Source organism: Manacus vitellinus, unplaced genomic scaffold (assembly GCF_001715985.3).
Source record: "Manacus vitellinus isolate BGI_N305 unplaced genomic scaffold, ASM171598v3 scaffold_47_pilon, whole genome shotgun sequence".
Classification (NCBI taxonomy): domain Eukaryota; kingdom Metazoa; phylum Chordata; class Aves; order Passeriformes; family Pipridae; genus Manacus; species Manacus vitellinus.
The window spans coordinates 393310-409300 of NW_021940585.1; the positions used below are offsets into that span (position 1 = coordinate 393310).

The 15991-nt window shown below is 48.9% G+C and overlaps 1 protein-coding gene across 1 annotated transcript in view; it reads left to right on the forward strand.

The window, feature by feature from the left end:
• The window catches only part of PKP1 (plakophilin 1), a 47066-nt gene that overhangs the window by 20819 nt on the left and 10256 nt on the right, over positions 1-15991 (forward strand). Inside the window, exons 4-9 of the mRNA XM_008929704.2 lie at positions 7908-8052; positions 10509-10716; positions 11444-11621; positions 13719-13833; positions 14943-15098; positions 15202-15378. Coding sequence (XP_008927952.1) covers positions 7908-8052; positions 10509-10716; positions 11444-11621; positions 13719-13833; positions 14943-15098; positions 15202-15378 — 979 coding nt within the window. The remainder of the gene's footprint in view (positions 1-7907; positions 8053-10508; positions 10717-11443; positions 11622-13718; positions 13834-14942; positions 15099-15201; positions 15379-15991) is intronic.

Sequence of the window (15991 nt, forward strand, 5' to 3'; positions counted from 1 at the left end):
TCAGCATCAGATACCTTCTTGTCAAAGCTGCCTACAGCAACAGGGCAGACAAATCCCCCCAGGGAGCTCAGACACTCCCAAGAACGTAACTGGGCAATGCAGCAGAGTTCCCACTAAAACTCAGCCTTGTTTGGGTGGTGTTACTGGGGTGTTGGTTGAAAGCTGCCCCAATAGGCCGAGCTGCCTCCAGCTCTGCAGCAGCAACCATGTTCTGCTGCAGCCTTGGAATAGACTTGGTCTGCACAAGTCATGGTCTTGGAAGGCTTGGAAGTCTTGGAAGACGGTGGTTTCCATGTTTTGAGCTGCAAAACACTGATCTAATGGGCTAGAGGAGGGTCTGCAGCTTCCACAAGCGTTTTCCAGGGGCTACTGCACTACTTCTGCTGCACCACCATCATACACGGCTTGCTCTGCACCCACCCAGAAGTTCTCACAACTCCCAGACAGATGTGACAGCTTGTCACACAAACCCTAGAAGCTCCCAAGCTCATTCCTGGTGTTCCCTGGTCCCAAAGAGAATTTGCACACTGCAGCACAAGAGTGACACTATTGAAATGGGCTCATAGACTTTGTCATAACTCCCACCAAAGGCCAGAAACTGTTGAGCCATTGCCCCAAGGAATGATGTAGATATTGAGAAAACCCCCTCACAGTCAGCAGTTTGGGAGCCAAATCAGGCCCCTTTTCACATCTGAATGTTCCAGATTTCTCTGGCTAAGCCTCCCTGGTTTTGTATTGAGTAGGAGTGTGTCCCAGGGCATGTATGCCAAGAAACATCACTCACCCATTAGCATGTTATCATGAAACCTTGGCTACCCATGTGCTCAGTTACTTCTTGTTTAACACGTGCAAAATTAGCCCTGGCCAACCCAGACCACTGGTGGCAATGCCTTGCTGCTGTCAGCAGCTTTGTAAATCCTCTGGAAGAGGAAACAGATGTTGCCTTAGCTGGGAATAACTTGTTCTAGGGGATTTCTGACTAAAGAGCATAAAAGTGTAGTGAAAGGGATGGCAGAACGACTAAACATGTGGCTGCAGCTGCCTTCTTCTGGGGAGAACACTGCTTTTGAGAAGTTAGTCCCAGGCAGGCTCTGACCAAGCCAAGCCCTGCTCTGCACAGTGCTCGTGGTTATGGGCTTGGTCATTGCTTTGAAAAGGTCACTTGAAGAATGATGGCATTTTCTGAGGAGGAGAAATGCTGTTGTGAGAGGAACCTTCTCCAGTGCTGGGTGCCCCTTGGTTAGGGAGTGGTTCCATTTATACACTTCTCCTGGCTTGGGGCATGGCCCATCTGGCAGAACTGGTTCTGATGTGGAAATGTCGGCTCCGAGTCGTAGGCTCAGCTGGGGCTGTGTCCCCTGAGTAAATCTGATCTGGCTGGGGCACACCCCCTGCTCCACCTGAGACTGCAGAGCTGGACTGCTGCTGAGGGCAGCTCGTGCAAGGAATTCTGCTCAGAGGAGATGAGGTTGGCAGCAGTTGTCCTTAAAGCTCTGGAAGCACAGGAAGGAGTTTTCCTCTTTGGAAAAATTACTTGTTTGGAAGACTATTGGCCCCTAGAAAGTATCTGGCAGTCACTGTTAGCCTTGTTCTGCAGTGTGCTTTGGGTGGGTTAGGACCATGTCTGGGCTCTCCTTGCTGTGTAGGATTGTTGTGTTTGGAGGATTCTCCACTTGGAGATCTCAGTATTCATTTGGGTCACCTGATCTTTGAGCAGGGAGAGGTTTGCTTGTAGGTATGCCATTATCAACCTGTGCATGCAGGACAGGGCTCAGCTGGGTCACAGCTGCTGCAGTGCCCAGTTTGGGGCTCTGTCCTTCTCTTCCAGTCGTTCTCCAGGTGGAGTTTGTGCCTTTGTAACAGGGATAATTTTGTGTTGGGTTTTTGTGCTGTGAATCTCCTGTGTGGGTGGATGTCTTGTCTGCAATTTTGCAAACCACCTGCATGAGCCAGGGAAGGGCTGGATGCTTTCCATGCTTTCCAAGGTGATCCATGTAGTGATTTCCATTGCTGTGAGAGTGATTGCAGTGGGACCTGTGATCCACTGGGTCTGTTTGTCACACAAAATTCCTCTACAATTCAATGGCTGTGGACAGTGTCATTGCTGGTTCAAAAGTGGTGCTTCTAAGATGTCCTCTGCTATGGATCTGATCTCCTTGGATAGTGTGAGATGAAAAATGGGTGACTGGGTGTTCTCAGGTAGTGAGAATGGTGTGGAGATATCAAAATACTGAGTGTGCAACAAGTATTTGACTGAGTGTCAAATACTGTACTGAACAGTCCCTCTGCATTTGGTCACAAAGTTATTTCATTTCTGGAACTATTCTTGATTGTGTGATTGCTGCTTTTTATTGAGCTGGCTTTGGCTGTGTGAGACATGGAAGAGCTGTTTCTTTGATAACTATCTCTCAGAGAGTCCTTCCTCTTACAACAGCAACTCTGATGAAGGCACCTTTCCTCAAGCTCACTGATGAGTAGTTTAACACCTAAATGTTTTTCAGGAAAAGCCATTCTCTGATTCTCTGATAAACTAAACCATGACATAGTCTTTTACTCACCCCATAGCATTGGTTCTGGTGATGAAATCTGAATTTTGCACTGTTTGCCAGATCAGGAGGTTGAGCAGTAGTGACTTGCTTGGAGAAAACTCCTCTTGAAGTCTATTCTCTTCCACTGGCCCTGTTGTTATGATCCCGCCTCAGTGAGCAGGATGCTCCTTCTGATGCCCCTTCCTTTCTTTCATGAAGAATTTCTTCATGGAAAGGTTTGTTAAACACTGGAAGGGGCTGCCCAGGGAGGTGATGGAGTCCCCATCCCTGGAGGTGTCCAAGGAAGGACTGAACGTGGCACTCAGTGCTCTGGGCTGGGTGACAAGGTGGGCATCGGGCACAGGGGGGACTCGATGATCTTGGAGGTCTTTTCCACTCTGAATGATTCTGTGATTCCAGGCATACTTCTCTAAAACCACTCAGGGACATAAGCCTTTGGAAGCACTATGTCATATCTGGATCTACATTTCCAAGCTCAGTACATCTGTCCTGGGCTCAGATGTCCACGGGTTACTCTGGTGGCAGTTTTCAATGAACAGCACTCAGATGTTGCCAAAATACAGCCCTCTGGAGTGAGTCCAGGTGCCTGATGGAGCTGGAGACAGTCTTCTTGGTGTCCAGGGCTCCCTCATCCCCCCAGAACCCTTCTCCTTTCTTGTGACATCCCTCAGATCTGGAAACTCTCAGCAACAGCAGCTGGTGAAGATCACCCATATTTGCTCACTTTAAATCACTTCCTCTGATGGGTGGTACTTGCAACATGCTCCAAGTGACAGGGTGTCACCCTGAGCTCGGCAGCTTTTACCTAAATAACACCTTGCAATATTATTTATGTCATTTATGCCCAGTCAGGAAAAATGTTTCCACATCTTGCTTGGCCATTAGGTACTGATAACGAGCAGAGGAATAAAGGAGGTGATGTTTAACGCCTCCTAGAAACTTCTGAGCCTTTGTCCTGCTTCAGCTGAAACCTGAGGTACAAAAAAACCCCTGTGTCTACCACCAGCTGACATTATGTTGGTTCTGTTTGTGGCCGTGTTGCACTCTGTGCTTCAGGTGCCTCATGGGACTGACCAGCCCTGGGCCGGTCGGTCATCTGGTTCCAGCACTTTAGGACGTGCCTGTATCTGAGCTGAGGGGCCCTGGTGCCCTTGCAGAGATTCAGGCAGTGACCAGGGAAGCTGAATTTGGAGCTCAGTCACTGAGTTACCCCCCTAACACACTCAGTGCCCTTGTTGACTCCAGAGGAACCCCAGGTGTCTGAGCTGGAGACGTTACTGAGGGAGCAGATTAACCCCAGCCCTGGTGAAGGATTCAGGGTGTTCTCGTTCAGGGAGATGAAGAGGTGAGCTGGGGTGTCTGCAGACACTCCCCAGGTTAAGGGTTGCTGATACAGATCAGGAGCCATTAATGGACACCTACAATCCCACAGGCACCTTTGGCCTCCTTTTAAGATGTGGATGCATTTCCCTTTGGAGTTCTGTGTATGAGAGAGACTAAAACACCTCATTAGAGATCATGTGAAAGCAAGTGACTCTCAAGGCACCTGGAAATACGTAACATCTTGTTGCTGCTCTGTTAAAGGTCTTGGATACCTTGGCTGCTGGACAAGACAGTAAAGGCTGAGGCAACCCTTTGGGTTTTCTTTGGGTTCATATTTGTCTATGGTGACACCAATTTGGCCCCAGCTGAGCTGCATCAGCCTCTCTGCTCTGTGAGTGAAGTTCAGAGATAGTGACTGAGTTTCCCATAACCATTCACTCCTTGGCTGAGCTCAGCCTCCCTGGAAATTCTGTAGACAGTGAAAACATACTGAGGTTCTTTTCTTGTCAGAAAAGGTACTGAGGGTGTTTTCTGATCTATCTCCAGTCTTTTGGGATAAATAAAGGTGATCAATATCAAAACATTAATTCTCCAGGGCTGTGCCACTTCATGAAAGCAGAACCGTGTACAACGAAAGGCACCTTCATTTTGGTTTGTTCTTATTTGGGACAAATTACCTCTAAAAATGACCATTTCACAGTCTGGCCCCTTGTGATGTGAACTTGGCTGAGCTGAGTGTTTGCATCCAGCGCAGGTGCTGAGGAGCTGTTTGTGATTCTGTCCTGGCAGGGCTCCCACCACTGCTCGTGGGGAGGATCCCCTGTCAGCCCAGTGTCACTCTGTGCCCGTCTCCCCTGGGGTCTCCCCATGGAGCAAAGCCTGAGGGGAAGCTCCAGCTGAGCTTTCAGCTGTGTCAAAACCTCAGTGCCATGTCCCAAAGATAGATGTGGCTGCTTGGCTTGGGGCCTGGCTGTCGGGTCTGCTCCAGTGCAGCTTTATTGTGAAAGGCTTGGACGTGCTGAATACCCTGTTTTGAGCGTTTTCAGTCTGATGTTATTAATGAACAATGGAATTTGCTAAGAGTTTTCTGGCTTCCTCCTGTCCTGGGATTTGTAGCCCCAACAACCAGGATAGAGACTTAGATTTGATTAACACAACGTAAGGGAATTTGCCTTTCTGTGATACTGATCCTCTTCAGTATTTGTGTCCCTTCCATCCCCGAGTGTGATCATCTTTTTTGTCTCCATTGAATAACTTCCATTTGCCTCCATTAAATCACTTCCTATTTTGATTGCTTCTTTCTTGTGGAAGAGGAACAACCTTTGGAGCTCTTCCTACCAGGCACACTGGCCCAGGCTGGAAATGGCCACTTTTCAAGAGTTTGTCTCAGAGCAGGATGTTTTTCCCATAGTGTAGATCTGGTCAGGCATATCCCTGACTGGCTGATGAACAATCTCCTTTTAGCTGGGTTTTGCCAGGGTCATTACATTCCCAGCAAGGAGAAATCTCTGAGCCTGGCTGCTTACCCACTGGAGCTTCTCCTGCTGATGAGCCAGGAGGGAAAAAGGAACCTTCTCCATCTTTTCTCACACCTGAATCCCAAGTTTTTCCCTGCTGAAGAAGGGTTTGGCCCTCTTATGGAGTGGGCGGGAAGAAAATTGCCTTCCTGGAGTAGCTGGATCAGGTGGAGATCCTTGTTTCTCAGAAAAAGTGCATTTGATCTAAAAATTATAAAGGAAAAAAAAATCACCATGATTTACATGGTCACTGACCTGATATTTTTACTAATCTGCCTCCCTCCCCACACTGCCAGCCCAGGTCCCAGTTCTCAAAGAAGTTCCTCTGGTGCAGGATCCATCAGTGTCTCAGCTCTGTCGTGTCTCAGGAGCATGAAAAAAACTGAAGTGAAAATCCCAACACCCTGGGTCAAACCAAAGATTTCTGGGGCTCCTTAATTTCTGGTTTAAACTTTGTCTCTCCACTTTTGTGTTTCCTTGTTGCAAGTTTGAGGGAAGTTTCTTGGTGCCAAGTTTTCATGAAGATTCAAACTGATGAAAAGTCATATAATGAAGTGATGTTTTATTGTCAGTGTAGAAACAGAAGTGGAATGAGGTTCATCCAGCCTTAGACATTGAATGCTTAAGGTCCAATCTGAGGCTGTTGTCTATCATTCCTTCATTCCAAGAGAGGAAAAGATATCTCCAGAGGACAGGCCTTCCTGTCTTAGGAAAAATGGGTTTTGGAAGCACCTATTTCTCTCCATTGGCTCCACAGGTGCTTAAAAGAGCAACATAAACTGTGTGCAACTTAATGCCAGTGAAGGCAGTGGAGAGGAGTCCTTCATGCTGCCTTCCCATGTCACAGCCTCATTGCTGGCTTTTGATATTTGGTATGAAATTTGCCATTCAGCTGTGGGTATTATTCACTGCTCTGTACTGTGAGGAAGGGAACCTTTGGATCTTTAAGAAATCAATATTTTATCTCACTGTAAGCTGCTGGGGGCAGTGACCACGCCAGGGTGTCCTTTCTAGACCTTTATTCCTAACATTTCTTTGGCACACTCAAAATGACCCTACATCCCATGCCTGGGAGTGCTACTCTCTTGTAGTGATATTTAATACTTCAAATGCAATAGGCTCATCTGAAGAACTTATTCAGAATCACTATGTTTTGTTAGTCTACTGGATTGTCTGAAGAGGATCAGCCACGTGTAGCATCATCCCCCTACACAGTCACTCACAGGTTTGACATGGAGTAAAAATATATATAAATAAATGCAGCTCAAACAGGAACTGGTTTCCTGATTTCCAGGTAAAACTAACTCACCATCAGTCCCAGCTGGGTCCCACACAGGGAATAACATCAGTCAGGCCCAGTTGGCCTAGCAAAGCCCTCACACTTTTGGATTTTGTCCACTGTTAATGAAGCATTTCCCATTTGTTCCCTGTCACTGCTGGCAGTAACAACCAGACAGGAGGTTGGGGTTTCACTCTTCTCAGTCCTGAACTTTCCAGGGCTGTTGTTGTGATGAAAATGAACTCAGACACTGCTGCAATGAGCACAGATCCTGCTGCAGCTGAGAGGAGAGGGCAACTTTTAATTAGATTAATTCCTATAACTGGAAACATAGACAAGCTTTGCAGTTCAGACCCTCTTCATCAGTCTGAAAGTTTGGACCCTTTTCCAATTTTGTGTGGTTAAAACATCAGAGATGATGCTAAATAAGTACAAGCCAAAAAGAGCAGGACCTTCATATTTCTAAACAAGTGGACAAACATTCCAGTGTTTATATTTCTCCCAAGGTTCCAGTCCTGCCCCAAGCCAGTGGTATCATATCCTTCCTCTGGAGTCTCTAGGCACATTCTTTACCTAATAGGGAATGGGGACAGTGGTCAACTTTTATGGAGAGCATGGAGATCACCAAAGTGAACATACCTTGGGAGCAGGATGTCTCAGTGCTGTTATTAGTATTTAATAAACTCAATATTTGTCCACCCCATCACTCCAGACGTGCCTGTTGCCTTTTCCTAAGGGATCTGCTCAGGCCTCCTGAGACCATCAGCTGCTCTCACATTTTTGCTTCCACCACATCTCACATCAAAGGATCACACACTGTGGGAAAATCATCTGCCTACGTTGCATTGTCCTAATAACCTGGAGGATGGTTTCACTCTTGTCCACTCACTCTTTTATTGAGGAACAGTGAAGACTGGTTCTCTGTTCATTAAACCTTCCACTTGAGACATGATTAGACATCTAGCACTGCAAGTGAGCTTTCATTTTCTGTCTCCTTTGCTTCTGGATAGACTGGATCTGTAATTTATTAGCCTCAGTGCCCTCCACTGTTTATTTTCCACTTTTTACCATTTCTTTTTTTGAGACAGAAAAATTCTCTAGGGGAGCACTGTGTGTGCTTTATGTGGGAATGTGATAATAGTTTACATTTTATCATTGATTCCTTCCCAATAATTTAAAGTACTGCTGTAGCTCTTCTAGCTGAGCACTCAACCAGTGCCATGTTTCTCTTTAACACAGAATCTGTGGTGATGAGATAGATGCCGGGACAATGACCATCCAGAAAGCCATACAGCTCCTGTGCTCCTCTGATGACAAATACCAGGCCATGGGTGCTTACTACCTCCAGCACACCTGCTTCCAGGATGAGTCTGCCAAGCAAGAGGTGAGCAAACCCCTTCTGAGCTCTGCTGGCATGCGGGGTATGACAGCACAACAGATGGATGGAGCTGGTTTTTCCCAGTACCAAGGATCCTTAATTTTCATGAATTACAGAATCTGAGCTGGAAGGGACCCATGGGGACCCTTATACCTCACTAGTCATGCTCAGGAATTAATTAGGTGGTTTTTTTTCAACTTTTCAACTATTAGTGGCCACTTTCTGACAAGAGCAGTTAGTCAGGATTTTAACAGAGGACAGTGTTCACCTTATCACCATAAGCTGCTGTGGCACAGGTTGATGGGGTCTGGCAAGATGGAAGCAGCCATCCAGTGTCCTCTTCTGGGTGCAATTGCTCCCAGTTCCACATAGATCTTTCACTGTCTCAGAGCTGCAGTGTCAGGGTCAGACAAAGTTGCCCCAAGGCCCACTGTGATGTTCAGTGGGCATTCCCAGTGACTCTGCAGCCATTTCCCAGCCTTTTTCAGCCACCTGAGCCAATGGATTAATCAGTGATTGTGTACAAAGATTCTGCACATCCAGAGTGGTGGCTGCCCCATCCCTGGAAGTGTCTAAGGCCAGGTTGGATGGGGCTTGGAGCAACATGGGATAGTGGAAGGTGTCCCTGCCCATGGCAGGGAGTGAAATAAGATGAGCTTTAAGGTCCCTTTCAACCCAAACCATTCCATCATTCTATGCTGTTTGATCAAACAGATGCCCTTCTTACAGCACAGGTTATTTTTCTTATGCTCTTGCTCTTCAATTACTTTGCCAAAATCCATTAAGGGAGGCAGCCTGAAGGATGGATCTGCTGCAGCAAGACCGCTACCAAAATTTATCCCCACCTCTGTGTGTTTGCAGTCATGCAAACATGGGGTGATCAAAATGCCCAACAGTGGAGCTGGCTGTGCTGGCACATGTGGGGCTGTGCTGGCACATGTGGGGCTGTGCTGGAATATGTGGGGCTGTGCTCCTGTGCCTTTGCTGTGTCTGAATCAAGCACAGGTCCCCCAGCCCACCTTAACAGGGCTAATTGTGGGGGTGGCCACACCCTTCATTTACCATTGAAAACACTTTCTGAGCACTGGCCTGTCTGGTGGCTTCCCAGAAAAGATGTGTTAGAGTAGGTCTGTGAGTTGCCTGAGCACACACTTGTTTTCTGAAAGGTGCTCATTCATTGTCTATTGTCAGTGGGGTTGGTTTGTGCCAGGAGGGGCTCCAGGCAGGATCATGTCCTGGTACAGAGGACATCCTACAGCAGGAATACCCATCATTTTGGAGAGCTCAGCTGGAAGAATTTGCCTCCAAACCTCTCTGTCACATGTGTGGTGTCCTGCAGGTCTGGGCTCACAGCCCTTCCTGGTGCTGGAGCAGCTGGAGAGGCTGAGCTCGAGGGTGGTGACACTGTGCCATGACCATCCCTCTAAGCTCAGCCCGTGATTCCAGGATGCAGACAAATTACCACAGCATGTCATTACATGGCTATAGATGGCCTCTTCAGAGGGGTAGAGCAACATTCTCATCTGATGCAAGCTGGAGGTTGGTGAAAGTTTGGGAGAGCACATTTACATCAGCAAAGGACTCGGTCCATGGCCTTTACTCAGAGACATCTACTTACAGAGCTTTAAGCTCCAACCTCCAGGCCATCAGCTTTGTGGTCATGACCTGTGGCCTGAACCGTGTCCTGGGGGGCATCAGGCCCAGCATCACCAGCCAGGCGAGGGAGGGGATTGTCCCGCTCTGCTCTGACCTGGCACAGCCTCACCTGCAACATTGGGGCAGTTTGGGGCACTGCAAGATAAGGAAGATCTAAAGCCATTAGAGAGTGTCCAAAGGAGGCAGCGAAGATGGTGTGGGGCCTTGATTTGAAGCCGTGTGAGGACACTGAGGGCACTTGGTGTGTTCAGCTGGAGCAGAGGAGACTGAGGGGAGACCTCAGTGCAGGTACAACTGCCTGGGCAGGGGCAGAGGAGGGGCAGGGACTGAGCTCTGCTCTGGGGAGACCAGGGACAGGACCCCAGGGAAGGGCCTGGAGTTGTGTCAGGGGAGGTTTAGGCTGATCTCAGGAAAAGGTTCTTCCCCCAGAGGCTGGCTGGGCACTGACCAGGCTCCCCAGGGCAATGGGCACAGCACCAAAGCTGACAGAGCTGAAGGATGATCCTCTGGGGCACGGGGTGTGATTCTTGGGGATGGACCTGTGCAGGGCCAGGATTAGGACTTGATGATCCTTGTGGGTCCCTTCCAACTCAGCATACTCTGGGATTCTGTGAGTGTAATTTTGTGAGTATGTGATTCTGTGACATGCCATTTCTGGCCACCCTTCCCGGCCAAATCTGCCTCTCCAGCTCCCCTGAGCACGAGGAGTGCCAGAAGTGCCCTGTGACTCCCAGCATCGCCGTGGCAGTGCCGGGTGTCCCTGCCCCAGCCCCCTGAGCTGATGGCAGCCTGTCTCTCCTGTGCAGGTCTATCGGCTGGGGGGCATCGCCAAGCTCGTGGAGCTGCTCCGCAGCACGAACCAGAACGTCCAGCGGGCAGCAGCCGGGGCCCTCCGGAACCTGGTCTTCAAGAATCCAACCAACAAGATTGAAACCCGGCGGCAGAACGGGATCCGGGAGTGCGTGAGCCTCCTCCGGAGGACGGGGAACACCGAAATCCAGAAACAGCTGACAGGTACAATGGCCCAGCCCTCGGCAGGACCGTGCTCCCCGCAGCCTGTGGCCCGGGATGCTCCAGCACACAAAGGCCCCGTAGCCAGGGGGCTGCCATACTACAAAAGGGGTGTTTTATGTTCCTGTTGCACCAAATGGTGACCTAAATCAGAAAGGCAAAGGAGGGCCTGGCCCTTCGATGTCCCATAAGGGTTCCTCACTTCAAAAGTGCCCCTTGGGGAAGCACCTGCCCCAGGTTTTCCCCACAGTTGTGGTCACCCTGCCACCCTCATGCCTTCCTGCACCCCAGGCCACTGTGATGTTCCCAGGAGGACTAAAGGGTGCTGGAAACCCCAGTATGGTTGGGCAGGTTCTCTAACTTGTGTCTCACCTTTCCTTGAGGGGTTGATGTGAGGTTTTTTGGTGTGGATCACACTCAGCTGTGTCTGAGGTCTGAAGTGCCAGCCTTTATGAGATCCTTAGAGAGATGCCTTCCCCCTGCAACCTAATGGCAATAAACACCAATTTTGGGGGGAGGGAGGGTGCTTGGATGCCCATCTCCACATGGGGCCTATCCTGTCTGTCTCCCACAGGGATGCAGAGACTGAGTTTAAGGCAGCCTCTGCACCCTTAGCTCAAAGAGGGGTGAAGTGAGGAAGGCTTTTGGTGCTGGAATTCACTCTGACTGAAAGACAGTTCCTAATGGCTGGTGACCCTCCGCTTGAGCTTGTCTCCCACCTCCATCCTAGGATTGCTCTGGAACCTCTCCTCCACTGATGAATTAAAAGAAGAATTGATACAGGAGGCCCTGCCTGTCCTGACAGACTGTGTTATCATCCCTTTTTCTGGCTGGTCTGACAGCAGCTGCAATAGGACAAGAGAAATTATTGACCCAGAGGTGTTCTTCAATGCCACAGGGTGTTTGAGGTGAGTCACCAAGCAGGGACTTACTGCAGCTTATGTCTGTTGGCAAAAGCTGAAGCCATCTAAATCCTCTAACAATGAGCTGAAGACAAGCCCGCTGCAATTGCATTAATTAGAAATTCTCCTTGAGAAAGTTTTCCTCAGAGGAGGAGGAAAAAAAAAATTACATGTAAAATACTTTTGGAGTAGCATTCTTTATTTAATTTATTTTTTTTTTTAAAAAGAGTTTTGTTCTTGATAAGACTTTTCTCAGAAAAATGCAAGTTGCTTTGTGCAATACTGAAACCCGTCAGCGTTCAGCTCAGACCAGGAAACTGGGCACATTTTGCCTTTAGATTTTTGGGGCTTCCAGAGAAAATTTTACTCGCTAGAAAACAAACCGGTTTGGGCGTTAAGTGACAGAAAGACAGAATCTTCTGTGTGGGGAAAACAAGCGTTTTCCCACTTATTTTAATAACTGTTTTAGCACAGATCAGTCCCAACACCCTGGACTTTTCCTGTCTCTTTTCATCAGGCAGCTCAGCTACAAAACACGAGGCACAGGCTGAGCCCAGAGTAGTTTATTTTTTTCACGGGAAAGCCAGAGCCTGTTTGTAGAGGATCTTTGCCCTGACTTGCTGTTTCTCCTACCACCCTCCTCCACTTGGATGGGAGCTCCTTGTCTCAATGGGAACAAGTGGGGAAAAAGAACCGTCCCTGCATAATTAGGTACTTTCATCAAGGGAAGCTCTCCCCGAGGGAGCGGGTGCTGGCCGCGCCCTTCCCAGACATGCAGCTTGCAGGAGCTGTATTTGCTTGTGAAACGAACTGGGTGAATGCAGCAGGGGCCTCTGGAGACGTGATACCATCGTCTTCTGTGGCTGAGAACCGTGTCTGACAGACAGTGGGTGCTGGTCCCTGACAGGCAGTGGGTGCTGGTCCCTTCCCTGTCGTGGAGGGCACCATCCCCATGCAGCTGCACGTGGGGACGTGTGGTGTGCGTTGTGTGTGAGGTGCTCGACTTTAAGACCATCTCAAGTCACCAATGCCACAAAATATTCCATTAAAATGAGGGAAGGAGTGTGGTGACAGCTTGTAAAAGGAGCTTTCTGTGGAGTTCAACTCAAGGCAGACTCTGCCTGCAGAGATTTACCAGAGCCTGTGGCAGCAGTGTCCAACCCCTCGATGAAGACTGGCAGATACAGGTCAGAGAGGGAGTTCAAAAGGCCAAAGGCAGCAGGACTGGGGAGCAAGGAGAGTGAGGAAAGCTGGGCACTTGAGTCTGGAGCCCCTGCTCTGAGGGGTGAGCCAGGATTGCTGTGACTCACTGCCCTGCCACATCATAAAACAGAGATGAGAACAGCCTTGGGTTTGCCCTGGGCTCGAGCCATTGCTGCTCAAGCATTTCTGGATTGCAGATGAATTCATGTTAATGAGGAGGCTGCAAATCACAGTGAACTCAAATCCAGTTCTGGAATGCCTAGAGTGAATATCTCACAACGACTGCCAGCCTCTCTTTGTTTTTCGTTTGCAAGCTACAAGGCAATAAAACAGGGAAGGAAAAAAAACACAACAAAACAACAAAAAACATTTCCTGTTACTGGAAAAACTCCCTTCTCCAGGCAGCCCAGGAATCCATTACAACTTCACAAACTAGTCAGTCCCTCTGGTCAGAGCTATTGCTGCTCTCCAGCACCTCTGCCCTGTGTCAGAATCAGACACTGCTGTTGGCCCTGGTAGCTCTGAGCTTACAACCATTTGCACCTTCCTGGTGATCACAATAATCCCAGATGGTCTTTAGCCAGTCTTCCCTTTGGCAGGAGGCAATGAGGTGTGATGGCACAGGCACAGCCTCTAAGGTAACATCCTGCTGGCTACTCTCACTAGGAGAGTGTCTTCTCCTTAACAGGACATTTCCCCAGGTTAAATCAGTCCTAAAGAGCAACAAGAGAGCTGTGCACCAGCACAGTCCTACAGAAGGCCTTCAAAATGAGAGCAGTAGATCAACTCTGCTGAATCCACAAAAAAATTCCTGAATTCAGCAACAGCCACAGCCAGAACAGAGCCCAACTAACCCTCTCTCCTTCTCTCCTGACATGCTCCTCGATGGCTTTCCTTCAGAAACCTGAGTTCTGCAGACATGGGGCGCCAGACCATGAGGAATTACCCTGGTTTGATTGATTCTGTCATGACTTATGCCCAGAACTGTGTGGCTTCCAACCGACCTGATGATAAGGTACCAGATGCTCCCCCCAGGCTGTTTGCTGGAGTTCAGCCCCGTGGTTAATAATTGCAACCTTGGGAATATCTCAAAATCCCTTTCAAACAAACACCAGAGGGGACTGGACTCTCTGTGGCTGCTTTTGTCCTTCTGAGCCCCAGTGGGATCTGTTGTAGGATTGCAAGTCCTCTGGGATCTGGGACTGAAGTAGAGCTAGGTTTTACAATATTCCGTTCCCAAACACAACGACAAACCAAAATACTGAGCCCCCAATATGCTTTACTCCCTTCCCACCTTGGGATCCTTCCAGCATCCTAATCTCCATCTCTTGCTCTTCCCATCACGGCATCTCTTCATCCAGCAGGACTCAAGTGGATAATCCCTAGATTATCATCATGTTCAGCAAGAAGTCAGGAACTGGCATCTTTCTGCCAGACCCTGATAAAATGGTGTTTATAGCCACATTTTCAGGAGTTCAACACCCTGAAGTCCTCAGTGTCTAGGAAAGTGCCAAAATTACTTTGAATTATGTCAGGATCGAGCAAATCCTCTTTTAGGGATCCTCTTTCATCAGCACATACAGGACACAGCCCTTTGGAAATGGAACCACATGTTTTGGTGTTGGTTACGGGTATCCAGCCAAAATTCTATTTCCATTGGCCCCTCTGACATCAGGTGAAGGAGGCTTAAAAGTGTGTTCTTGGTAAAAAGTGTCACCTGATCTGTAGCTGTGACTGGGATAAAGTAATTGAAAGCTGACTATGGCAAGAGGGGGACTTGGAAGATTTGGCATTTCATAGTTTGGTGTAACCACCCTCACACTCTCCTTTCCTGTTGCCAACTTGCCTGTGGCAGTGAGACATACCAAGGTTCACTGAGTCAGTCACCTCACTGAGATCCACACTGCAGCATCTGGGCTATGTGCTCTTCCTTCATGTCCACTCCACCTCCTTCTTCCTTTCCATCCACCACTTCCCAAAGCAGGATCAGGAGTGTATCTGGTGCAACAGCTAAAAAAGCTGATTATGGCATGGGACATGTCCTCTCTGGAGCTGTAGCAGGTGCTGCTCCATATTTTTCTACCTAATGTGATGTTTGCATTTTTTATTCTGGGGGTGATTCAGTCTGTGGAGAACTGCATCTGCATCCTGCACAACCTCTCCTACCGCCTGGATGCCGAGGTTCCCAACAAATACACCCAGCTCAACCACATGGCCCGCAGCGTTTACATGGACAAAACTCTCACAGGCTGTTTCAACAGCAGGAGTGGGAAAATGGAGGTAAGATGTGCCACAGAGGGATTGGGAATGTGATGTTCAGCCCCAGGCAGGGGCTGCAAGTGAAGAGCAGGATCTGAGCTTCCAGTTTCTCATCTCTCTGTAGAATGATGAGTATGGTGTCCCCCTTCCCGAGGAGGATTTTAAACCCAAAGGACCCAGCTGGCTCTACCACTCCGATGCCATCCGCACCTACCTGTCCCTGATGGATCAGAGCAAGAAGGATGCGACCCTGGAAGCTTGTGCTGGAGCTCTGCAGAACCTCACTGCGAGCAGAGGGCTGGTGAGCACTTCTGTCCTCTGCACGTGTGCAGGCAAATGTGTCAGCACGGAGTCAGAGAGTAGTAAGGTTGGAAAAGACCTCTAAGATCACTTACATCATCATCACTTTACAGCCACCAAAAAGGAAAATGCCCTCCTCAAACCTCAGGGCACCATGGCCAGGGAATGCTCCAGTGGGATGTTTATTAATTCCGAAAGCGGAGTCTTGTGGGCAGCTATAATCAGTACCCCAAGAGTCTATCCCAGGTCCATACACTTGTTTTCCAGGTTTCCCCAGTCTGTTGGTCATTCTACCAGCATCTGCTGGTGTTGACACCCTCCCCCCAGGGCGCCAAGTGAGGATGTGCCCAGATGTGCACATGTGGACAGATGCCACTGAAGGAGTGAGAAGGGCTGTGTGTGTGCCACTGCCAGCGAGTGTTCTCCAAGTGGGAGGTGGCTCTAATTAAAGGGTGGGTTGTTCTGTGGATTGTGGCTTGTCCTCACATCAGAGCTGCTTGTAAAGTAGCTCTGACAGATGTCCTAACCCGTGGGCATGGCAGCGTGGAGGTGACACGGGCTGTTTGATGCCAGGGCTGTTGCAGGAGCGAGGGGTGCGTCACGACAGCAGCTCT